General features: G+C 36.4%; 2 protein-coding genes across 2 annotated transcripts in view; both read right to left on the bottom strand.

Annotated features, from left to right (window-relative positions):
* LOC100740952 overlaps positions 1-19,654 on the bottom strand; it is a 32,765-nt gene extending 13,111 nt beyond the window's left edge. The window contains exons 1-6 of the mRNA XM_024368439.2: positions 19,326-19,654; positions 18,848-19,254; positions 18,662-18,761; positions 18,497-18,598; positions 17,979-18,134; positions 17,462-17,527 (exon numbers count right to left, since the gene is read on the bottom strand). Coding sequence (XP_024224207.1) covers positions 17,462-17,527; positions 17,979-18,134; positions 18,497-18,598; positions 18,662-18,761; positions 18,848-19,254; positions 19,326-19,628 — 1,134 coding nt within the window. The 5' untranslated portion in view covers positions 19,629-19,654. The remainder of the gene's footprint in view (positions 1-17,461; positions 17,528-17,978; positions 18,135-18,496; positions 18,599-18,661; positions 18,762-18,847; positions 19,255-19,325) is intronic.
* Positions 19,655-20,319: 665 nt separating this feature from the next.
* LOC100740831 lies at positions 20,320-23,368 on the bottom strand. Its single transcript, XM_033321399.1, has 6 exons — positions 22,431-23,368; positions 21,984-22,281; positions 21,809-21,908; positions 21,624-21,725; positions 21,045-21,200; positions 20,320-20,562 (listed from the first exon to the last, which is right to left on the bottom strand). The coding sequence occupies exons 1-6, from the start codon at positions 22,750-22,752 to the stop codon at positions 20,503-20,505; spliced, it is 1,038 nt and encodes a 345-aa protein (XP_033177290.1). The 5' UTR covers positions 22,753-23,368; the 3' UTR covers positions 20,320-20,502.
* Positions 23,369-23,420: the final 52 nt, after the last annotated feature.

Genomic DNA, 23,420 nt, shown 5'->3' with positions numbered 1-23,420 from the left:
TCCAAATTTTCCATTAATCGATATTTCGTTAATCCGTACTTTGGTAATTAAAGTTCTACTGTACATCTTATACGCGTATAGAATTAATTAATGTACGTGGACAAGGTGTAACTATATGTATCGTAAAATTTCTAGCAATTTCAATATTTCGATGCTCATTTCCAATTGCTTTCTTGATTAATATATCGTGTCATCGAGAAATTATACAATATGTAAAGAGAGTGTAGCGAACAATCGAGTCGTGTTTCTACGGCTTTCGATATCTCTGCTGCACCCCTCTTTATCGAATTTTATCTCAGCCGTGCGCGAATAATGAACTCGATTTCTATTGTTCCTTTAAATGTCCGTAATCTATTGTTCGGGTTCCATGAAAGCACGCGAACGCCTACGCGTTCAAGAACCAGCTATGAGTAATAACAGCCAGGGTGTATTATGTAAAATGACCTATTTCGATCATGGATTTCGTTTCTCCGAATTTCTCCAACGTTTTGCATAGTCCAGTTGATGCATTATAGAATAGTTCTAGTAGCAGTTTGCTTTAATAACTTCGAACGATTAAGTAACCAGAAACATCAGAATAGTCCATTGTTCGGTTCACCTCTTTCCTTATTTCGTATCATCAGTTTATTAAGACAGTGACAGAATGAAAAAAAGTAAACTTTTTCAAAAAATTGGAAACAGAAATACCTGTAGGACAAAGTGATAAAACACCTGGAATTACGAAAATATCTAATTAAGAAATCGAGAAGTTAATCAGCACTTGTAATCTAAGCTACACCGTCCTAATAAACAGATAACTTTCCAAAGATCACAACTTTGATAATTTTTTAAAACATATCCGACGATTAGCATCGTATTGATCGACTTGATAAAAAGAAAGGAGATTTAATTCACATCGTTCGGCAGTGTAAAGGTCCAAAAAATCGACATGTCACGCTCGAGGAACGAGTCTATGCTGTTGCAAATTGATTAGATCGTTCTTCCGCCTGTCAGTTCCGCGAAGATTCTTGCCTTTATAATCGACGACACTTTCACGGACGAAGAGCGAATTGGATCGCCAGTTGAAGATTAGCAAAGTAGACGATAAACTGTAGGATCGATAAATTCACGGCCGTGGTGTCAGTACGCGCGTTACATAAGCGATACAGGACGTTGCCTCGATCTATCCTTGGCAACTCGACCAAATGGACGTCGAATCGCTAGGCATTGTTCGTTAAGGGAACCGTCGATCTTTGAATCGTAAACGAGTCTGCAATTGAGACGACACGTTCGTTTCTGAATTTCAACTCTCTTTCGCCTCCTTCTCATAACTCGATTTTCATTCAGCGGCCTCGCGAATTGAAAGTTCCAACTAACGGCAGGTACATGTTGTCTGGAATATCGTAATGCAAGGAGAACTTACGTGAGTCTAACGGTAAGTTGTTCGATGTTGTGTTACCATGAATGAAATTTGTTATTTCTCAAAAGTTGAATACTTTATCCTTCTTTATCGATTCTTATAGGAGAGAATTTGATTAACATATAATTTATTCCAAGTAGATAATTTTGTTATGGAAATGTAAAATGCTCGAGAAGGACAAGAGTGCAAAAGAAATATTGTTTATTTGAATATTGTATGAGATTTTATGTAATCTATACCGCGAAGAGAAAAAAGATAATGTCGCAATGTTATCTTCCACCGGAAAAATAGGGCTGAAACGATTATTAAAAATATGGTACGTGACCGAAGATAATTTTGTTTCATTTGAATTTATATGCGCACGTAGAAATTATTTATAAAATGTACTAATCTTAAAATATACCTAACTGATCATTTATTACGCAATTATACATATAAATGAATAATTACGTAACAAACTGATCTACAGTTAATTTAAATACATCTCTCGACACTTAATTATATTCCCATTTTTATTCTATGAATTATTTAACAAGTATGCAGTTCACCTTAGCTCTAGTATTAATTTTTTAGGTAACTATTTTCTTTCGCGCCCAATAAATAATCCTTCATTAACATATGCTATTCTAATACATTTCTTATAGTATACTTTTCTTACATAACAAACTTCGAAGAACGTAAAGTATATCTCTGTTCTTCGTCGTACGTAAGAACCTCGAGGCATCGTCTATATAAATACAAAAAGATAAAAATCAATGAAATAAAATTTATGCATAGTAAATAATTGATGGTTGTCAGACGTATCTCGCAAGTTTTAACGCGACACAAACGAAAATAATTGACAGTGGAAGCCAAATTTGGTGCGAGATACGGCTTTACTATTTGAATCGTGCCGTGAGTTATTCTCATTGGATAGAGCGTAATTGCAAACCTCCTCGAACAGTAGTCACGACTAGAAATTTGTTACAGTTTCGCAAGAATTTCCGTGGCTCCGTAAACTTTTCAGTCGTGCCGAAGAATGGAAAAGGTTACAAAGCCGAGAGGTTACGTAAATTAATCTTCCAGGACGTTGGTCCTACTCGCCATGTTATCCTTGACGACGATTTTATCGATTATTTGACCTTACGGCACATCTTTATCTCTTCACGCCATTGTAATGACCTTTATCGTTCACCGATGCTTACTACCATCAAACGATTTCTCTCGCATAACCTGCGTCTATAGTTACTCGTAATTTACTCCATTCATTATTTATAGACAGGATCAATTAATTCCCTCGTATCCTCTTTCATCTTATTGTACCAGGCGATTGTCTACATCGTAATTAAGCAAATCGTATCTTTTTAAATCCATCGTACAGAGACAATGATGCGCGATATCGTGTTACCTGGCAGCAAAGATTCATCGCATATACATAATATCTTTATTGATTTCTTTGTCTCTTTATTAAAGGCCATTTAATCGGAGATTTAATCCGACACAGTCCGAGTATCTTATCAAGCTATCGATAATCCGTGTAATTTAAGCGATCAACTATCATCGAGAATTCTTTTATATCGATATCGAGTTTCGCTGCAAAACTAATTCGGTGTTAAATAGGAATCTTCGTTTCGTTGCAATACCAAGCCATGGAAATTCATTTCCCAAAGAAAAGCCTTCACCCGTCATTGAAGGAACATTTATTTCGTAGCAGTTATACTGTCGACATAAAGTACTTATTTTGCTTGATAATGGAACACGTGGATACTGACATTAATTAACATATTAATGATTGATTTATGGAATGCGTTCTTTAGGCGAACTAACTACGTGAAATAACTACGCTCGGTTTGCACGATATTTACACTCTCATAGGCGTTTGGAAATAATGCACATTATTCGCGAATTAACCAGATACGCTGGTATCTTATCCCGTGCAACTTGGATTCGGTCTGCGGCCGATAATCAGCAGAAACAATTTATCGGACATCAACGACGCAATCGATACGGATTGCCGTGCAATCTGTTGCTGTACAGAAACCAAGCTCCTGGAACGAAACTTGGGCAATGAATCCATCGCAATCGCATTGTAACGCTATACACGGGTTTCGCTTGAAGTTGCAACGAAATCGAATGCCATTCAGGTATTGCATCGAGTCCAGTCACAGAGCAATGATTTCGAACTTTTCGCCTTTTCATGAATCTATTCATGAGCCGATCGAAACGATGCGATGGCTGCGATTAAACTCGTTGGCCATGAATCCGTGTAATTGTACCGTTTATATCAAATGCTGCTTAAATATAAACCAATTTCTTTTTTAATTTTATAATTGTAACAGCATACCTTATATGTATTAGCGTCTCTTATTGAGAATTGATTGAGATTGAGAATTGCAGTGGTTTAAAAATCTATTGTTACATAGTTTTCGTAAACAAATGTTCTGCGTGTGTTATTATGTAAAATTTGTCGAATATTTTGCCAGTTAGGAAGATGTATCGCGATAGAAAATAAAATTATAATATAAAATAACGAGATACAGAGTTCAAATAATTAATCGAAATTTTTTAACATAATGAATTTCTAACATATATGCGTAAAAGAAAGGACTTTTCCAAGAGACTATATTTATTCTATATTCGTATTTCGTTTCAACTTTTTAAGAATATACAGTGAAAAGAATTTCAAAGAGGAAAGTCGAACGATTGCAGGTGTTATTTGAGAAATTGCAAATACAGCTCGACATTTTGATGAAGAAACGTTCTTCTCATTTATCAAGCACTTTTGTAGGTCGACAGAGTTTCAAAACGATATTCCGTACCTGTTAGTTATGGTAGGCGATGAATAACGTGACAGTTCGTGTAACAGTGAATTGCGTCGTTACTCTTCGATAAATATCGATACGATGCTTTAAAATATCACTCGTAATAAGTAAAAGAGAATAGTCTCGATTATGACCTTATAAGGATGGCATGCAAAACACTTTATTTCTCGACAGAACGTTCTTACCACATTATGTAAGATTTCCTTTCGTTTTTATTTATACTTGAATTGAAATTTAATCTGTTTTATACAAATTGATTACTCCAACGAGCTATTAAATTTCATTCAAAATGGCAAACAAAAAAATACAATTTATATTCGTTCACTGCGTCAATAGCGATTAAGTATAAAAGAGTGTCTCGATGGTCATCGTTTTTTCATAATGTTTAACTCTCTGTTTCTTGTTTTCATATATTACATAAAACCTTTCAATTTTACAATCTCATAGATAACGTTTTAACTTCCCGAATGAATAAATCGAAATAAGATGATGCGAGGATACTACGCATGTTTCGTGTTTGCGTAATTTGTCCTTCCATATAGTATTGATTTTCCCGCTATCTCCTTCGTTTGACGTTTTATTATCCGCAAATAAATTTATTTTTACCGAACGAAATTTTTATGTTCAACGGAGAAACTCTTCGAAATGAAATACCATTGATCACGTCTAAGCAAAAGGCATCGTCACTTCCATTCTAACAACAGTTCCTTCTCTCACAATTTACCAACTCTCACTCAGCAGTTGATGCATTTACAGTAATTATATTCTCAAAAATCGGAATTCAATAGCTCTGACTATTTTCTTAGTTGTAACTTTAAACACTGTGTCTACAACTATTGTGTTGAACGCTACGTATTCGTTCCTCCTAGGAGCACAACTCCACAAACCTCTACGAAGAAATGTCGTGTGTCTTCCAAATTTCCTATCCGTGAAACACGTCCGCCATTCGTCTTACACGTTGAAGAATCCTTGTTCACCGAAACTTTCAGAAACGAATCCTGAGCATTCAATGCGTTTACGTATACGCGGTAGGTGTGCATAAGATTACGCACCCAGTCCTCGAAGCTTCTGGCAAGGGCGTGGCGCGATTAATTATGGAACACGCATAATGCATGGTATGCTGGTCCAGTCCTTGCTGGACGCGTGCTTCTTCGTTTATCACCTTATCTGAATCAACCACATTTTTACGAATGGTTAGCTTAATTACTCGCATACCTGAAACTTACGTACTGCAGGGCATTTTTATTTCTAAGACTTATTAAGAATTAGAAGCCGGCTATCGAATTACTAGGTTTCTATATAAAAACCTCGACTGCAACTAAAGGCTATATACGTAATCTAATTTGAACTCAATTGAACACTAAATTCCGATTAAGTGTCATACCAGTTACTTATTTCTAAAGGAAACGAATACATATTGTGTATCTATAGATAGAACGAGCTAACTGTTCCTTCTGTACTATTGACCCACAATGAAAACGTGATAATAATAATACTGCATGAATATTTGAAAGGATGGAATCTAAAATGTGAACAAGAATCGTTTGGTCACGGTACCTGGAATTAGACTACAGTGTATGACTGATTAAACTATGTAATCAACGTGATTGTGAAATGTGTCAGTATTGTCTATGATGTAATTAGATAAGTTTGAAAAATGTAGACAGAATTAAAATAAAATTCGACCAGGATATGGAAACAAGAATTATTGAGAAGTCAGAACCGAAATAATTATAACTGGAATGGGAAAATTGATCGCTTTATGAGATTGAATGTATATTTCATATGTATATATATATATGCTGTATATTTCAAATAATTTGTATCTATAAAGCTACTTGTAGCGTATGTGTGTTACTTAAAAGTTTGCTAAATCATCGTCTAACTAACGCCAGTGAGCAGCAAATAAATTGCTAATAATACGCTTCTGGTTGTCAAAAATTCCAAAGATAAACTTCCAAAAATAAAATCTCATCGTGAATACTACTTTATAGTCTCTGGATTACGAAACTTTTCGAGAGCCATTAATTCTTTCATTCAAATTCTTTCATTCGGACCAATCTTTAATCGCGGCCGTATTTTTTCTCATGTCAGAGAAGTTCACGCGTGAACCAATGGACATGATTCCGTGGCAAGAACCAATCCGTGAAGCAACAAGTAGACGCGGTAAAATTAGAAGATAAATGAAGTAAGGTGAAGGATGATGTGTTAGGTACAATGTTGCGTATCAAAACTGTTCTCGGTTGTTTCGTGTCTCGAGTGAGATACGACCGGCATTTCCTGCACCATGAAAACGATAATGACTGGAATATAAATTTTAATGTTTACGGCGCACGATGATCTCTGTTTCACGAAGAAATGAAGCTTACCTTTATCTTCTTGTCTTTTCTTTATGTATTACGTGTAAACGATATTTCTTTTGCGTGTTACGCGTTATAAACGAATAATCTGCGAGTTGAATTTCTTCCGATCAAGCTAAGATTCTTCGGTTTATTAGAAAGGACGGAGAACTCGGAGAGTTCTCGTTTCCCGAAGTATCTTAAAAGAAGCTACGAGGAAAAAGTGGTTGTACGAGTGATTCTAAAGAGAATTACCTACGATTCAGGTGCAGAAAGAATTGCGCTAGTCTTACATAAATCTGCGAGGAACGGAGAGCGAAGAATTCTCTCTCTGGTCTTCTATCATCGGTTACGGGATCGTATTAAGTGTTCGTGGAAATTGATCCATATTCCTCCATGGGTTAACTCGAACAGAAAATCAGCTGTCGTGGCTATCGAACGTAACGTCGATATTTAAGTCACGTCGTTTTGTTTCACGCTTGATCCAACGAATTCGTAACGAGGGACGCTGTAACGCCTTGTTACAGAACTACCGCTCACGTAACAATCAGCAAGCGTGTTGAGTAACACGTTCCTTCGAGTTAGATGTTACGAGGTGAGCTTTACATTGGTGCCCACGGGCGTAAGAGCGACGCGTAACCTGCTTTACGACTATTATCGTCTTACAGAAGAAGGGGGGGGGGGGGGGGAAGCGAGAAGAAAAGAGAATTTCGACGATGTTACGGCGGAAACGTTAGAGTCGTTTTCTTGATGCGCTCACGACGATTCTTGGAAGTTACGTAACGCTATAATTCGGTGAAAATACCGTAACCGAATTTGGTGATACGTAATTTCATAATTTTTGCTGCAACGAACAATATTTTTCTGTTACAATGTTTTTCTGTCGTGGAAGAAAGACGCAATTATGTTCGAACCTAACAGACTCATTTTTCGTATCAGTAGCAGGTAGATTCCCCAATGCGCTTTTGTGAAGAAAATAAAATCGGCATACGATAAAAATATCGTATATTTTCTGATTTACTCGTACAATTGCGAGCAATACAGTGTCACTTTCGAAAGAGAGTGACATGATATAATGTTACTTCCTCCAACCGATAGATAGGAAACATTATCCTCGAAACACGTTGTCGAATTTGCATTTTGCGATAGTACGTTGTCGCGATATTATTTGTCGTGACATTAAGTAAGTTTATATAGATATGGGTTATTGCGTAACGGCTATTAATGCATTTAACGACTCTTACGTTATCGTGTATTAGGTGATTTTCAGTTTGTACGTAGAAACGAGCCCGTAAAAATCCTGCTGAGACGCTATTTTGATTCGAGTGATCGAACAAAATATATTCATTCCTTAATAACAATTTTCTATCATGTTGTCAGATAATTACATGGATTAGTGACTTTTAAAAAATATTTCTCTTAGATAACATAATCTATTAGGATTAAATTCAGAATCCCAATACGTATGAACTCTATACATAAATAAGTGCACAAAGTTCAATAACGTCAAATTCGAACAGATATATGAAATTCGATGAACTAAACACAGTTCTCGACAAATCATTTCGCTGATATTAATTGTACAATATCTCTAGTTTAAGAGACCGCTATCAGTCATCGTCAATAACTAATATTAGCTATCATTCGGGATATTGTATGCTTTGCATGCGTCAAGTATTGCATCAGCGTAAACGCGGTTTAACAGCGATACCCTACGCGTGCATCCGGTGTCGTTTCGAAACCGGTCGCGAGCCGCTCATTACCGTCATTAAAAGGCCTCGTTAATGAGAATCTCCATTGTGCTTCGGTGTGCACGCACAATGCCTTCTCTTTTTGTCGCCGATTTGTCAACCGACGCGACACGACGGCTCGCTTTTTATCGACGTCTCGCGTTGTAGTCGACGGTTATACCAAAACGGATGCGCAATTTACAACTTTTTCAACTTTACGCCGCGATGTCGAAACGCGGCGAGGGAACGCATCGGTGGATCGATAGACGATCGAAAATGCACAAGTACGTTGCCACGCTATCTCTGTGCTTTTCAGTTCCTTCCGATCGTTGCACAATGGCTTTGCGCAATACGATGGATCGACCATTGAACTTTTCGGATCGAATCAAAGACAGAAGCGTAGGCGAACGAACGATTATCACGATCGAGCGTGACTCGATCGAGTTTCTATTTCCAGATGGATTTTAGATTTTTTTTGGATTCCAATGACGTTACATAACGGCGCGTGTCAACGTGGCGTGTTAACTTGATCGAGCAACATTTGTCGCACAATAGAACCGGTGAACATTGTAGACGTTGCTTTTATATTTCCGATCGTAAAAACTTTTACGAATCGTTGCCACTGTTTATTGTGCATAGTCAAGCACGATCGAACACATTTCTGGCAGCGAGTATTAACGTCAATTTTTCAACCGAACCGGTTAAGGTGTCGCAGTGTGCAAGTACACGTGCATATTATATAAATTAAATGGTAATACGTCCATGAATCTTGCTTAGAAATACCATAACAGGTTTTCTTGGATGAGACTAGCAAATGTTGCAACAGGAAAATGTCGGTGATTCGATGTAAAAAGAAATTTTAATTTATTCGTTATTTGTTACGAAAATGATATACGCATGTGTAAAATTGACTGAAGCAATAGTGATTAATTGAATAACCATTATGAAATATTTCTAACTCACTAAAATCTTTGTTTAATCAAATAAATCGAAAATACACAAAATATAAACGATCATTTGCTCGGAGGATAATTTGCTTGATCGTAATTTTAGATTTCCATCTATACACGATATAAATACGATTTCAATATATCTAAATTTGCAATTACGTTCGAAACTAACAGACTGAGAATAACACCTCTGCTATATCGACAATAACATCTCCGTCGTATATCCATAAATACGTGTACTATATGGAACATAATAGGTGCACCCATAATACGTAGTTATAATGTGTGCTACCGTAACGATAGGTTAAACGCGTCAATTAGGCGAAACTTTTTCGCGTCGAAGTACATAAATTTTCCTTAAAGGTGAAAAATCACGTTTCGCTTAACGTTAGTTTTCTATCATAAGTCACAGTCTTGTGTACCTACCGTGGACGATATTTTAACGAGTTATCGAGGCGCGGTTGCATGGCGCATAAATCAGGGAAATCGTGCCGATCTCGTCTCTTATCCTGGCGTTTACGATGCAGCGAAACGAATTTCAAACGGATCGGATCGTGAGAAGGGCGACGAGCACCGGATTTGCCGCTTGTCGGCTTAGAAAGGATTACGTTATCGTAATTGAACGTTGCTCCAGATATGCTAATAGAGGACTGTTCGTAATTATTTAGCTGTGCTTGCAATAGACTCCTACGTGAATGTTATTCGATCGAGCTATGGATACCGCCATACACCTTTTACGCAAACTATATCTGGTTTAGTTATAAAAATCGAGTATTTAACATACTTAATGCATTTTAACCATCTTCCATTTTTTTTTATATTAATTTATTCTTTTTTCAAAAATTAGACGTAAAATTCAACATTATCATGAAACTACAATTATAATTTTTTAATTTTTTACCCATTATGGGGTAAACCATTACTGGGGTTACCCATTATTACCCATCCTAGATATTTTTGTACGTTTACGCATGTATAAACGTCGGTAGTCTAGTTATAGACAGTCCCTTACAATTTAGATCTGTTATTTATACGCTTGTCTTTCCTTTTTAGAATGCAGTTTTCATATTTGAGTTACAACACTATTGCGCAAAGGAACGATCGTTCGAATTATATATGCGTACACTACAAGCGTCGTTGGACGTGGAAGCGTGCAATCTATCACTAGTGAAATATTTGTCAGAGTAATTGAACAAAGAACGTAACAGAATTTTTATAGCGATCTCGTAAGAGCCTAGACGTTATCTTCCTATTATAATAGGTCACGTCGCAACAGCTGCCAGTCGCATAGAAAATTATTCACAAAGGACAGATCTGAATCACGAGTTCTCCGGTAGACAATAAAGCAGAAAGATTAACGTGTTACTCATTGCCAGAGATATTAACTCGTTGCTTTATGACCGCAGCCTTTTATTCCTGAAGTATATTACGCTGGTTATCATTGAAAACTAGCCCTTGTCTAGACTTAGGTATTTAGATGTGTAAACATCTTGAGCGGAAAGAACAAAAAGCGTATCGTAATCGCTGTGTACGAAGGCTTAAACGTTTACCTATACGTACGTATGTAAATACGATATAGTGCATTAATGAAGGTAGTATGAATTCTCTATTAGCAACCTAACACCTTATTACCTTACTGTTACCTTATTAACAAGTATATTATACGACACAAGTTTGTAAAATTGAAAATAGTTGGTAAGTGATACGGATAAGATGATACAGTCACGAAGCTTAACGTAAACTTTAAGAAAATTAGCGACTGTAGATTGTTCCAAATTGAAAAAATCTTTGAACGATATTCGAAAAGCGTTGAAAACTTTTCTGTAAAATCACAAAATATAGATATTGAGAAGAGAATGCGGTATGAATATAACTCGAGAAATGGGATCTGAATAGAGAATCGTTTGATCTATGCACTTTCTTCAATTTCTCATGAATACATACAAACCCACAGTATTGAATATTCCAACATATCCATGCCGTCATATGACAAGCACAAAAGTGCAAATAACACAATCCAGACAATTATCTTTATTATTCTCTTCTCCTCTCCAGCTTGGAAACTACAACGTTGAAATCGTAACAGTTTCGTTTTTGCGTAATAAACACGCTTGGTTGTGTAGCAGCGCATGATATCATAGGTAAGTATGCAACGATTGCGTTCTCACAATTGGTCGTGGTTAAACAGTGCAACACACGGTCACAGTTTACTACAATGGGGAGCAAAAATCTGCACGTGAAAGTATCCCGGCTTTGACTTGTCACTTACGTAAGACGAGTGGGAGTAAAGAGCTTTAAAAGCGTACGACTGCGTATTGTTCGGAAAGGCACCTATGGCGAATCGATAATAAAAATAACGGAATTATCGTGGCCTCGTTGTCGCGTGGCTGGTTTACCAGTGCTGTCCGACGTTCTTTCAATTAGGTAGAGAATAACTTCCCACATACAATGTGATCAAAAAGTCGAAGACAGACGAAACCGTACGATAAAAATCAAATTGTAAGATTGTTATATAGAGAACGAGATATTAACCCTTAAAGAATGTCACGGAGTAATATTAGTTAAAAAAACCATCGTTTCATAATAATACGCGAACGATAATATTTCTACTTTACATCTAGTGTTGGATAATAATAAAACGTTTAATTCCACTTGTTTAATTTTACTAATTTTTTAATTAAAAAACGACACGTTACTGTAAACTTTCGATTATGATAATTTTTAAGGGCTAATATCGATATTGTTTTTTTTTTGTGTATATTTGGCTTGGATATTTGTGTCACTTTCATAGAGATAGTTGTGTGAGAACGACTTGTTTTTAAAGAACGTTGAATTACTTCTCTTTTCTCGGACTCATCAAAGCGTCTAAGTTTGTAACAGGAAAAGAGGCGCTAAGGGAATGATTTAATGGAGTCTTGGCTCAGAAGGTATACATTTCGCTTTACTCGCAAGAAGGTTCTAGGGGAGCTGTCTTCTATATCAGTCAATTCGGACAGCAGTGATGCAACAATTCAAGAGCTGTTCTAATTGTAAGAAACAAGCAGACACAATACAGCAATGCATCATTGTAATACGAATTCAAATAATTATACGGTGAAACGTAAATGCCCAAAGGTACATCCATAAACCTATCTCGAAGAATAGTGTTCACTGTAAAACTTTTCAACAGGGAAATCATTCTTTTCTTTTTAGCATTTTATCTGCGATACTTTAATACTTATCCATCGTCAATTGACAGAATTAGGTATTATAGCAACGATATACAGACGAAACGATCGTTGGTACATCCGAGCAATCAGTTTAACTGCGTTGCAATGCAGATTATGGTGGTTGCAGAACCACAGCTTTCGACAAATCCGATTAGAAAACTCTTAACCCCGATGTTCTTGCGACACTCAGCTGCATCCGACGCTGAAATTACACGTAGTCGCATAAATCAGAAGGAACGAGACATTTATAGGAATCATAGAACTTGCCGGTTGATTCGATGAATGATATATCGAGCAATAATTTGGATAATGAAAGGCAATTTACTATCTACGACACTAGCGTTGTATTTAGGAAAATGAAATTTCTGTACATAGCCTCAATCGAATAAATATCTAATCTAATTTATAATTAAAAACGAGAGACTACGATCGTAGATCGCCCGAAAGAACTTTCTACGAACTTCTCGAGCCCGTTAATAAACAATCTTCTTTATCAAAAAATTATTATAAAATAGAAAATACGAAAAAATGTTAAAACAATGAAAGTCATTTCACACGATCGAAGATCTAAGTTTGATAGAAGTCGTTGATAGAAGTCGTTTGATAGAAAAATACAGAGATAATATTTGTTTTGTATCGAATGTATTTATCGAACGAATACTTTATTTGTCGTTTAAATTCAGTAACGCGATGTTTCTATTAGCTGGCATTGACAGCTGCGGTCACTGTTTCATAATGAGAAACACGTAAAACAAAATGAGTTAATTTTTCACTGCGTGTCTCTCTTGAATACGTTTCTATATTATGGCGCCTACCTGTTTTATAGACGCCTATGTACGCGAAGATATACACGGAAAAAAGACAGACAGCGTTCAAGACAGATCGTAAAGTAAAGTAAGGTAAAGATCGCATGTTGTTTTAAATGTCGGTATCGTGTTCTGTCGGGCGGTCGCGTGCATCACTGAGATTAATCAACTCCTACGAGCTCTGCGAGTTTCCAGCCGTGGTAAATGTAATCATTGTCGTGTAAGTTAATGATGGCACAATCATTATCGTGGCAAAGTGGTACCCGCAATGATGATAATTATTTCTTTCGTTGCGATTTCTATCGATATGTCGCTTGATCTTGAACGAATTTCGACGATTTGTATTAAATTTGTCGTTGATTTGAATCATTAATAAATTAGAAGCTAGCAGTATATACTGTTCTATGTATGGCCTTTTTAATTCTTGATAAAGTAAACTACGGAAATTACAAAATACTTATGATTAACAAGAAGAAGTGATTTTGAAGAAAAGCAATATTTTCTTTGTAGACAACGAAAAGAAATTGCGAATAATAAGGAGACCTTTGTATGATATTATAGTTCGTACAGTCTGTTTAACGAATATTAATAAAAGAAGAATGAACATAAAAAGTATGTGTAACATATAATCTCTATAAAGCGAGATAATCTCACTTAATCATTTTATTGTACTTACGTTAAGGCGTTAATCAAACGAATCAAATTTATCCTCGTGATTTTCCGTTTACGACGGAACCTGCTTTCTTTTCATTAGTTACAATCAGCCAGTGCATGTACGACGAATTACGCGTCTGGAATACCCTAGTGCATTTACGTAGACTCAATAAGCAAACAGAATAATATTGTACGCGTTTGCGTTTAGTGCCAAAGAAGCAAGTGGTTCGCTCGAGATATTGAGTGGCGTAGAATTGTTATATAAAGTGACCATTAAGAAGTGTGGACGTCACTTAAACTCATCGCCAGACAGTTTCGTAATGTTTTCCTTTCGTGTTCAGAGTTGATAATTTCGCATTTATCCCCTCGATAAATTTACTATGCAGAAAAACAATGGAATCTCTAAAAATAGATTGCTTATAAAAATAGTATACTATAAGACGTTGTTAAACGTATTGTATAACATAGCAATGAAGCTAGCATATCATAGCGTGAAATCTATTTATTTATTTATATTGCGTATGATATCTATACGTCGATGAATATAATACGTTAAAAATAAATTTTTTAATCAGGAGGAAACCAACTGTATCTTAGGAAAACGTAGATTTTTGTAATTTTCACACAGAGGTCGCTTCTCTTTAGGGAACTATTTCCCCTACTATATCCTACTCGTCTCTATGGTTTGTTTATTTCAAATGTAATTTTTAGGGAACGCTAACCAAACTCGTTTTGCGAATTATCTGTGACCTCTGATTTAAAATACTATTAAACGTATATAATATAACGTTTGTTAATAAATAACATGTTGGATTCTATACAAGTAGTTTATCAATATCGTAAGAGGCAAAAATCCTCGCTTCGGAATCACATCATGCAACCAAATAAAAAAGGAACCTATAATCGTTATCCCATTAATCGTTATCAGACGTAAAACAAAGGAATAATTACAAAACGGCGTAATCAACGACGAAGACGCATCGGGTTACGTGATTTCTATGGTAACATTCATTAAATTCTCGTTACGTATTTACAAAGTCTGATCGATCATCCGCGATCGCGTAAAAATCTGTGCTGTAGCTTTATTGCATCCGTAACGTGACTCGTTGAGGGGGCACGCGCGAAATCATTAGTCTACATTCAGCTGGGTGAAACAACGAGATTAGAGAACGAATCGAACGCGAGTTCTTTCCTGTAAACTTGCCCTTCTCTATTTGCAAGAAACAAATAAACAAGATTCCTATAAAAAGCACAGGACAGATAATTAGAAGTCTTTTATTCCTATTGCTACGTCACGAGTATCATTTTCCTTTATTTAAAACGTCTTATTATTTCAAGATCGAAGGAAGCTGAGGTTTCGTCATTTTCTTCGTGCTATCTTCGTCTTCCTTCGTTTAACTTCAAACGTTTGCGATATAACCTCATTTAAAAGACAAAAGTCACCAGGAACTTCAAATATCTGAACAGAATGTTCGAAGCAAGGATTCTATGTATCGGGTGAAAAGTTTTAAACTGTTCGAATGTTTCAGATTACGTGGTTTTTCAAATTATACGGATCGTATTCGCGATTTGATAACTACAGACATACAGATTCATTAACACGCCTGTCGTCGAAACAAGACTCGGGACTCCCTCTATACGTCTTTCTTCGTTGTGCGCATCTCGCGGATCTACTTGTTCCTTCGTCGCTCTAAATTTTTGCTTTCGTCGCATAATCGGAGAACGCAGCGCCGCGTTACCTATCGATCGTCTCCATTAACTAGTCCGTTACACAACGAACTATAACTATTGCCAAACAATAGATTATGCCGTGGCTGTGCGCCGTCAGTCGGCGCGTAGGCAGGGTAGGGGTTTACCTTATGCAAGCGTTACATACATTTGGTTATATTACTGACATTACGTAAACGCTGCTGATTACAAGGCGCGAGAAGGGAGAGAGAAGTGTTACAAATTGTCGATATTCAGGATATTCGTCGATAGCCGGTGTGTATCTGGGTTACGTGAAGAAAATAAACGAAACTGGTCATGGTGCGGCTGACTGTTGCACAATTCGTGGGGTAAAAGTTGACCTCGCGTTTCGCGCGCTCTGTTTTCCCCGCCTGCTAACCGCTATAGGGGACATCTATGATCTAACTATCTAATAACATAATTTCGATGCAATTTTTAGCGAGTAATTGCTATTATTGGAATATGATGCTCGTTGAAAATTAAAATAAAAGTTACGTTTCTTCGATCACATTATGATCGATTTAATAGGTTAAAATTAAGATATCGGAATACTTATAGGACCTAAAGGAATTTCTTAATCTTAGACGGAGTTATAATTGGTAGACTTTTCCTGAGTATTCGAGGAACGAATAGAAATTATCCGAACGTTATGTAAATTCGAACGAAGACGCGGCTATTAAAATCCCTAATCTACTTTCAGGTATTACGTTTGAGAAAATTCGCGGTTCTCGATAAACGAACAAGCTCATTGGCCAACGTGTATCCTTATTTTTGTTTGGCTTTCGTTGGTAATCAAACATGATGTGCGAGAGGAACGGAATCGCTGACTTTGAAACGTTCACGGCACGTTACGAAACGGGTCTTCTTACCTTGTAGCGTCGCATTATACATATAGGAGAGGGTCGGTACAGCCATTCGCGCGCGTAAGAGGTTGGTTACATGAGCGTGTAAATATTTCGCTTACGACGAACGGTTTATTCGTTGCGTTATGCGCACCTCTCCCGGTGCCTTAAACCTCCAATTACGTAAGCACCGCCGTTTGATGTTTATGTAACATCGTACCACGTTACCGACGAAATCGGTCATCGTCAGCATTGAACGAGGAACAACTATCAGAAATAATACCCGCTTCTGCGCTTCGTTCAACGATCCACTGATCATCCGACTAGCGTCACCTGGTACAACGTACACGTACTAAAGCATCGAACGTATGATAACAAGTATGTTTCTTACCTTTTTCAATTTAATTTTATTTCCACCAGTAGTCATGTACATTTTGCCTGTTTGACATTAGGAACTCGCAGTTTTGTCGCACGTACGTACAGACTTCCTGTCTCAGGTTCTGAAATACCGACGTGCACAAAAATCGCAGTGTTTCTTACGCCCTCTGCATTTTTTACGGTGAACACAAGCCAAAGATGATAAAGTCGGCATAGTCCGGGAAGCAGTAAATATTTAACGAACACTTATTTTCGCATCCTAATTTCGAGGTTATTTAGACAGAATTATTTAAGAAATGAAAAAACTGTCTAAGATTTTTTGCCTTCACCATACCTGGGATCGGTAAGACTAGGAATTGGAGCGTAAAAAAATCGCAAATGCGTATCGAACAACTATGTTTTACTCGAACTAAATAATTATGTAAAAACGGTAAGGCATGTGACATTTTGCCATATGTGACAATCACTGTGCATACTAACGATTCATACACGTTCGTATGTATTATAAAAAAGGACAATTACGTTTAATGTATATTTTCACTGATACAATTAGTTATAAACTCGATTCGTGATTACTATATTGTGACTGCTAATCTTGATTACGTATTATGTTATTAGGACGCACTTATATCGACTCGTCTTGTACCATGGCACGCAAAGCTGTACAGAAGGAGAGGGCGTTGGACACGAACTGAAATAACATCAACTTGTTATTTATATATATAACATTCGTAATTAACCTGTTAATCAGAGAAAGGTATTGTAACCGTTATTCGAATTGGTAATCCCTCGAACATAATACCTTTATTTAGAGCTCTATACATTTTTGCATGCTTTCCGTCAAACTCTAATTACATATGCGACGTTTACATTTGCAGTGTCGAAAACCGAATAAGATGAATTTAGTAAGCTTTAATATTATGATCGTAGGAGTCTTCTATTCAATGACTACCTGATTAACAGGTTAATTCGTTCCCTTCACAGTTTCTTCTCTGCGGACCAGTGCATATTATATATTTATATCCAAGCAGAGAATAAGAATGCAAAGAAATATAAAAATATATACACTGACAAAACATTACGTAAATATCGATAGTCTATTGACTATTATAATTGACAAAAGAGATATTGATTTCTCTTACCGAACAAAAGAAACGCAAATTAAGTTCCGGCATAAAACAACCGACAGAAAGTGTTACCGGTTTTTGATGAACCAACACGTTGAGCATGTGCTTTCGCACTTCTGAAGACTGTTCGTACCAGTCTATGTCGTATACGCTTTGCGAGACGTTCACACTCTGAAAATTATGCAAGATTAATTATACGCGACAAAAATATAATTTAATTTATAACGCAAGGAATTATGTACAAGATAGAAATATCTTGACGCAACATTGTAATCAATCGAACAGCTTCGACGATGGATATTTTATTGCGTATTTATTATATGGAAGTCTATGTGTTTTAAAGTCCGACGACAGTTGGAAATAATTTCCGGTGAGGAGGACGAGAAGTTCCATTTCGATTCGGCCTGGGTTTGACAATAAGTCTGTGCCGATGTGTTATCGAATAATTCGAAAATATTCACGGGATGTTTTTATCTGATGCATGAAACTTTTTACAGTTACTATCCTTACAATAATCACATACAGATACTTACAGCGTCTTGCAAATAATCAGCTGGCCACGCATACATGAATGTGAGGATGAGACAGAAGGCACTAGAGTTAACGAGCTCCATTTTCGTAGTTATTGGAGAATCCTGTTTACAAATTGAATCACCGATTCCTTATACTATACACAAAACACCAGAAGATTCACATACCATTATCATCAAAATCCCACACAGAGCTATGGTAAACGTTGTCATTCCCAAGACATAAAGTACTATAAAGCGAAAACAACCGACCACTTCCTCCGCGTATCTAGACAGAGATAAATTACTTAAAAACGAAGACAAACTTACATCGAAGACTAACTTACATCAAACAACATAAAACATTATCTTTACCTTCTTAAAAATAATTCTTTCTTAATACAAACGATCAACATACGAATATTCGTAATTTTCTCAATTTCCACGACTAAACATTCGAATCTTGCAGCGGCAAACCACATTAAGAGCGCACCAACTACGCCTATGCATAAGTGTGCAGTGACGGTGAGGCATACGCTGCTGTGATGTAAGTAGATAATAATATTTACTGGTGTATAATTAACTTCAAACGGATATTCTACATTGACCAGGGTTGGAATCGGTAAGACCAAAGGCCCAAACATAAAAAAGGTTAGCGACGTATAAACAGCCACTACATAAGCACTATAAAGGACGTTGCATTTTACTATATGTGCGATGAAAATTTCTCTTTCGAACTGCTGCGCCTCGTTCACACATTTCACCATCTCGCCAATTATACGCTACAACATGTTTCAAACATCAATGCTTCCGACGCGAATTAATTGCTGAAGGGACGCGAGGTTGAACTTACCTGGAGCGAGTCACGTTTCTTCCAACATATACAAGTCTGAACAACTAGTTGCGTGGTGTATATCGTTAAGGTGATACATTTGAAGAGAGCGTCCAAGTAAAAACTTATATCGTCTAGGTACAAATAAATCGAGTACAACGAAGGCACAAGAATCAGAAAAGCGTTGATGACAATACAAATTTGTGCAATTTTGTAACTGCCGCGGCTTCTGCCGCTGTTGTCAGCAGATGGCCAACAAAAGCTTAAAGCTACACTGAGCCGAGTAAACTGGATTACATCTTCCGGTGTTATTTGTTTCGACATAATCTCAACAAACTTTTACATCTAATGAATCGGACTAAACACGTTTCAATTCGCACAGTAGGAAGATATGTCCAGGTTCTTGGGAGCCAGGTAGTTATTACTTTTCTTTGAACGTAACTACGTAATCATAGCCTTACTGGTACAACATTACCTTGTATGCAGGTGCGAATCAATAAATGATACTGAAAATACGCAGGAACAACTCGTGTTTATTGGAAAGTACGGAGTTCTTATACTGTTAGGTGCTTCGATGGTAAGAATTATTAATTGCATTATGCATTTGCACGTTTCTGGTTACTAGAGAGGCACAAAGGCACGTTATTACGTACAGCCGGCAATATTCAAGTTGCAGAACCTTCTTCGAAAATGCAACGTGGCATATGTGCACGATGCCATATATTTAGTATCTTGAGCGATATGTATAGCTAAGACTAAGATAATAACAAAGTTTTCCATCTAAATATCTAGTAGTTGTATCGACTTATATCTCTTTGAGGATGAGTCTGGATGATTTCTCATGACATCGTTGTAAAAAACGGGTGATTTGTGATTACAAGCGTAACCAACGCGAAGACATTTGACGCGGTCCTCTGTCTGTTCAATACCATCTATGGAAGAAATAATGGACAACCCGTAACCCTACACAACGGGTAATTAGAACACTATTAAAAAGCGTAATGTAAGTAACGCGGCTGTTATAATATCCAAAATTATATTACAGCAATATTAACGGTTTTCTTCGTGCGCATGCATCCTGAAAATAATGAGTTTTAATGTATATTTTCATTGAAACAACTAGTTTGGAATTTCTTTCTTCATGAGTATCCTTTTATCATATTCTAGTCTTCACTACATTTTACGTATTTAGGATATACTAGTGGTCTTGTACAATGGTACGCAAAGCAGTACAAAAGGAGAAGGCGTTGGACACGAACTGAAATGATATCAACCCGTTATTTATATATGTATTATTCGTAATTAACCTGTTAATCAGGGGAAACTAGATAACGTGTCACTGACATTGCTAATCTCTTGAACATAATATCTTCATTTAATATTCTCTATATTTTTCCGCGAGCTTTCTTCATATTTCTTCCTATTAACCTTCCTATCAATTATCCCATATTTACATTTACGCGATCCAAGACCGAACAAAATGACATCATTATGTTTTAATTCCACGACCGTAGACTTTTTTTACCCAGTTACGACCTGATTAACAGGATAATTTATTCATTTCCCAGTTTCTTGCCCTCAGACTCATTACATACTTATAACGGGTGTATGTAAATACGCAACAAGTAAGAATGCACGAAAATGTGTAAATATATACACTGTCAAAACGAATGATAATACATAAATATCGATAATCTATTCACCATCATGATTGACATTGGAGATATTGATTTGCCTTACCGAACAATAAAAACGTAAATTAAGCTCTGGCACAAAGCAACCGACAGAAAGTGTCACTGGTTTCTGATGGACCAATACGGTGAGTATGTCCTTTTGCATTTCTAGTGGTTGTTTGTACCATTCCATACAGTATACGCTTCTGGAAACGTTAACGCTCTAAAAATTAGACAATATTATACGTAATTATGTACATAACGAAATACGTAATTATACATAACAAAACATAATTTGTTTGGTATTGTAAGTATTTTTGCAACTGACGTTTCTTATCGTAAAATTGTAATCAATCGAATGTCCACGATGCCATGATAAGTGGACGTTTACTTACTATTTATCCGTAGAAAAATATACCTTTCTATATGTTTCCAGGTTCGAAGATCGTTAGTTACAATTTCGAGTGCAAAGAACACGGAGTACAATTTCGTAGCAGATTGCATCTCAGAGTGAGTTTGTACCGATATGTTATTAAATTTGGAAATATATTTCTTAACGCAAAAATTCACGTACGAGATGCTTTTATTCGTTTCATAAACTTTTTCTTTGTTACTTGTCTTACAATTATCGCACACAAATACTTACGGCATCTTGTAAATAATCAGCTGGCCACGCATACATGAAAGTGAGTAAGAGACAGAAAGCACTAGCGTCGAGGAGCTCCACTTTCGTAGTTACTGGTGAATCCTGTAAATGTCCTAATTTAAATTCTACGAAATTGTATCACCGATTCATTATACCGAACAGAAAATACCAGAAGATCGACATACCACTATCAATAAAATCCCACATAGAGTTATAGTAAACGTTGTCATTCCCAACACATAAAGTATTATGAAGCGAAAGCAACCAACCACTTCCTTGGCGTACCTAGATACAGGGAAATTGTTTATAACGAACACAAATGTCTCTGTTAAATCACACATGGTAAAATATTCTTCTTACCTTCTTAAGTGTAATTGTTTTTTAATACAAACAACTAACATACGAATGTTCGTAGTTTTCTGAATTTCCACGACTAAACATTCGAATCTTACGGCAGCGAACCACATTAAAAGCGCACCAAACACGCCTATGCATAAATGTGCAGTAACAGCGAGGCACGCGCTGCTGTGATGCAAGTAGACGATAAAATTTACTGGCGTATAATTCACTTGAAACGGATACTCCACTTCCACTAGGGTTGGAATCGGTAAGACTAGAGGTCCAAATATAAAAAAGGTCAGGGTCGCGTATATAGCGACTACGTAACCAACGTAAATAATATTGTATTTTACTATATGTGCCATGAAAATATCTCTTTCGAAATTCTGCGCCTCGTTAACGCATTTCACCATCTCATCAATTATACGCTACAACATATTTTGAACATCAATGATTTCGACGCGAATTAATTGACGAAGGGACGCGAGGTCGAACTTACTTGCAGCTTGTCGCGCTTTATCCAACATATACAAGTTTGAATAATAAGTTGCGTGGTGTATATCGTTAAGTTGATACATTTGAAGAGAGCCTCCAAGTGAAAACTTATATCGACTAAATACAAATAAATGGAGTACAACGAAGGCAGGAGGATCAGGAAAGCGTTGATGACAATACAGATTTGTGCTATTTTGTAACTACCGCTGTTGTCAGCAGATGGCCAACAAAAGCTTAAAGCTACACTGAGCCGGGTAAACTGGATTACATCTTCCGGTGTTATTTGTTTCGACATAATCTCAACGAATCCCCTACGTTTAATGAATTCGATTAAACACGTTTCAATTCACACACTAGGAAGAGACGAGTAAATTCTTGGCTGCCAGGAAGTTATTAGTTTTCTTTGAAAGTGCCTATAAAAGCACGGTTTTTCCGGTGTAACGTTGTCTTGTATGCACGTGCGAATTAATAAGTGATACACATAATATGTAGGAAGACGCATTTATCGGAAAACAGTTAGTTCTTGCGTTCTTAGATGACTGGATGGTGATTATTGATTGTATTATGCATTGGCACGTGCATACTACTAGACAAAGGGAAGTAATTACATACACGGAGCAATATTCATGTATCAAATTTGTCTTTGAAAATACAAATTTGCATATTTAAGCCATATATTCAGTATCTTGTGCAGGAGTATTCGCGTCGTGGAAAACTAAATGTAAAACAGAAAAATTCTCTATCTGAGCATCTAAAAATTATATCGATTTGTGTTTTTTTTTTTTTTTTGTAAATGATACTGAACGAATTGATTCTTTTTAATGATATTGCTGTAAAAAACAAGTGTTTTGTGATTACATCTACAACTAAACCTGTTCATTACCATAGACGCAACAAAACGACGCATTAAAAAAAAAAATTAAAATTTTAATGTATATTTTCATTAATATAACTGATTATGAA

This window comes from Bombus impatiens, unplaced genomic scaffold (assembly GCF_000188095.3).
Source record: "Bombus impatiens unplaced genomic scaffold, BIMP_2.2 scf_0442, whole genome shotgun sequence".
NCBI classification, from domain to species: domain Eukaryota; kingdom Metazoa; phylum Arthropoda; class Insecta; order Hymenoptera; family Apidae; genus Bombus; species Bombus impatiens.
The sequence above is the reverse complement of the archived record's forward strand: the minus strand, read 5'-3'. Positions and strand labels throughout refer to the sequence as shown.

What these genes read in the sequence shown, in the direction of transcription:
- LOC100740831 (XM_033321399.1), bottom strand. Translation starts at nt 22,752, where the DNA reads ATGTCGAAACAAATAACACCGGAAGATGTAATCCAGTTTACCCGGCTC. An exon ending in GTGGGATTTTATTGATAGTG is followed by an intron (nt 21,726 to 21,808) that starts GTATGTCGATCT and finishes GGACATTTACAG; the next exon opens with GATTCACCAGTAACTACGAA. An exon ending in CTGATTATTTACAAGATGCC is followed by an intron (nt 21,201 to 21,623) that starts GTAAGTATTTGT and finishes TCTAATTTTTAG; the next exon opens with AGCGTTAACGTTTCCAGAAG.